The 3,092-nt window shown below is 41.0% G+C and overlaps 1 protein-coding gene across 1 annotated transcript in view; it reads right to left on the minus strand.

Annotated features, from left to right (window-relative positions):
• MAN1A1 (mannosidase alpha class 1A member 1) overlaps positions 1-3,092 on the minus strand; it is a 149,717-nt gene that overhangs the window by 8,442 nt on the left and 138,183 nt on the right. The window contains exons 10-11 of the mRNA XM_006778501.2: positions 2,644-2,863; positions 977-1,149 (exon numbers count right to left, since the gene is read on the minus strand). Coding sequence (XP_006778564.1) covers positions 977-1,149; positions 2,644-2,863 — 393 coding nt within the window. The remainder of the gene's footprint in view (positions 1-976; positions 1,150-2,643; positions 2,864-3,092) is intronic.

A 3,092-nucleotide genomic window follows, 5' to 3' on the forward strand; every position in this document is an offset into this window, starting at 1 on the left:
TGTTCTCATCCCCTGAATTCCCTCCCACTCCTTTCAGAATAAGAGCTCTTAAAATTAGACATCATTTGATGCACACTCTGGAGGGTGCCTCCATTGGCATGCACACACAATAGTTTAGTTTGGGAAGATGATATGCCGTATTCGGCAGGAAGAGACCCAAGAGATGACAAAGAATTAAATCAGCACACTAGACAGATGGAAAGCTTATCGACATTCAGAGAAACCTGAACTTGCAGAAAGTAGTTCTTCTACAGGTTATTTCTAAAACTCAGTAGCTAACTGACTGTAAGTCAGTGATGGCGAACCTTTTGAGCTCGGCGTGACAGCAGTTTGGAACACCCTAACTTAACTCTGGTGCCGTGTCACATCTAGAAATTTTTTGATATTTGCAACCATAGTAAAACAAAGACTTATATTTTTGATATTTATTTTATATATTTAAATGCCTTTTAACAAAGAAAAATCAACCAAAAAAATGAGTTCATGTGTCACCTCTGACACGCGTGTCACAGGTTCACCATCACTGCTAAGTAAAAGTATGTACTGTATTATCATTTAAATGCCCAAAGACTAATAGAGAATACACACACACACACACACACACACATACACACAGTGTTTCTTGAAATAGACAACAGGTAAGGGGTGGCTATCACCAAGTTGCCCATAACCCTTTGTGGAATTAAGTGGTTATCACTTCTAGTCGTGGAAACTTAATTTTATAATATACCTTTCTAGATATCTCCTTCAATATCTATCTATCTATCTATCTATCTATCTATATTAAGCAAAGCTGAAAAGCTGAAGCCAAATATGCAGGATGACCTAAATGAAAACACTCAGTCTTGAATGGAAAAAGTCTGGTCAAAACTTTAACAATTATAGAAAAGCTGATATGCTAGATTTATCTCTACATGCTACATTTTTTTTTCTGAGACATTTATCTATATGAAACACAAGCAAATTAAAATTTTACCTCTACAGCTTCCCAGGCCCATTTCCTGTACTTTGGATCATGAGTCAGTCGCCACATGTACATGTAAGTCTCAACAACCTCTGGCCGTAGAATGTAGTATTTTTCATTTTGCCTTGTAGCAATGGCTTCAACACCACCATCGAATCTGAAAGCTTCTGGTCCCAGCTTCACAACTAAAGAATATGGAATGGGTAACAAAGGTTATTGTCTTGAACAATGCATTGTGTCTACCACTTAACTGAAACTAAAAAGTACAATAGTCAAGAACAATGACAAATCACTTTAAGAAATAGTTATAAACATCATATCTCTCTATATAAAAGGCTAAGTCACCATCTGACCAGTAGCTATGACGTGCAATGACCACCTGGGGGCAGACGCTTTGACCAGTAGCTATGATGCGCACTGACAGGCGCTCAATGCAGGAGCTGCTGAGCTACTGTGACTTGGCAGTGGCCGTTCTTGGGTGATGCACCCGGAACCAGAGAGGAGGGAGCCTGATTCCGGGGTGCATCACCCGAGAATTACCCTCTCACAATATGGGACCCCTTGGGGGATGTCAGAGAGCCGGTTTCGGCCTGATCCGCAGACCAGGCCGAGCGACCTCACCGGCCAGAGGGACTTTGCTCACTTTACAGTTGACCTTTAAGCTGCGATGTCACCTCAGGTGTGGCCGGCTGGGGAGGGACCATGGGAGGTTGGCTCCAGGGTGTGCCCGGCCTGTCTCGCCCAGTCCCACCCCACTGGCTACCTTCTAATTAATTTCCTTTCAATGTGCACTGGGGCGCTAGTAGTAAATAATACTCAATATACATTTTTTTTTGTTAATCCTCCCCTAAGGATATTTTTTCCATTGATTTTTAGAGAGAGTGGAAGGGAGGAAGGAAGAGGGGCAGGGAGAAGAGCGAGATAAAGAGAAATATTGATATGAGAGAGACACATCAATTGTTTGCCTCCCATCCATGTCCCATCTGGGGGTGGGGGACTGAACTTGCAACCCAGATACATGGGAATAGAACTCGTGACCCTTTGATTTGAGGGACGATAATCTAACCACTGATACACACCGGCCAGGGCTACTTAGTATATTTTTTAAATTCAGTCATCTAAAGTAATGATTCTATATTTTCTTTCATTTAACCAACAGTTACTGAGCACCCAGTGGATAGGTGCAAGGCCCCAGGAAATACCTTATAAGCTAGCTAGAAAATTAGGGGTGTGAATTCTAAGTCATTATGTCATGAAAGGTTATTTAATCTTTGTGCTTCAAACCCTATCTTATAAGGAGGGAGTCAAAGTCAAAATCTAATTCATAGAGACACTGGAAAGATTAATGATAATTTACAAAAATATATTACATCTCTTTGGCAGTGAGACAGAAACTCTTACCCAATGTATTTACCTAAAGCAAGGCCAATAAATTAGACTGGCCTAAGGTTTTATGGCCTGGATTTCCATTTCTTGGCAAACTAAGAGTAAATATTTTTATGTAGCAAAGCAGTATTTTTTAAGCTGAAAATATACATTCCTTTAATATATTAATCATGATTATGAGGTTTCATCAGGCACAGTGGAAATTCTTTTGAGGGCAACAACGACCAAGTTCTTTAATGAATGAAATAAAAGCATGTGGCAATAGACTGTAGATGAGAATAACATGTACTCACATGTGCGATTGTAAGATTCATGGCAGGTACGGGCAATCTCAGCTCCGAGCTGAAGGTAGTGCTGGGTCAGGCCTTCGGGAGCATCATCTGCCCCCAGCGCAAACATGCCTCCAGCAAAGCAGGTCAGGTGGCCCATCTTGTGCTCGAGGAGGCCGCCTTTCCACTCTGCGATGTAAGTCAGCCCCCGACTAGACTTGCGGATCAAGTGAGTCTCGATTGCCTGAAAATAACGCTTATTTTCAGCCTTTGTAATCTCTTCTCAAATTTATACAAAAACATGTACCCCCCCCCCACACAATTACTTCATAGCAGACTAGGGCTATAACAGTGTCTGTACCTTTTATACTATTATCAAAAAAGAAGGGTTTTTAGGAAGCACATTTGGGAATAGTAGACACAGATAAAACTTGAGATAGAGAAGAATAAATTAAAATGAATACACAGGCAGA

The sequence above is a fragment of the Myotis davidii genome, unplaced genomic scaffold, assembly GCF_000327345.1.
Source record: "Myotis davidii unplaced genomic scaffold, ASM32734v1 scaffold147, whole genome shotgun sequence".
Lineage (NCBI taxonomy): Eukaryota > Metazoa > Chordata > Mammalia > Chiroptera > Vespertilionidae > Myotis > Myotis davidii.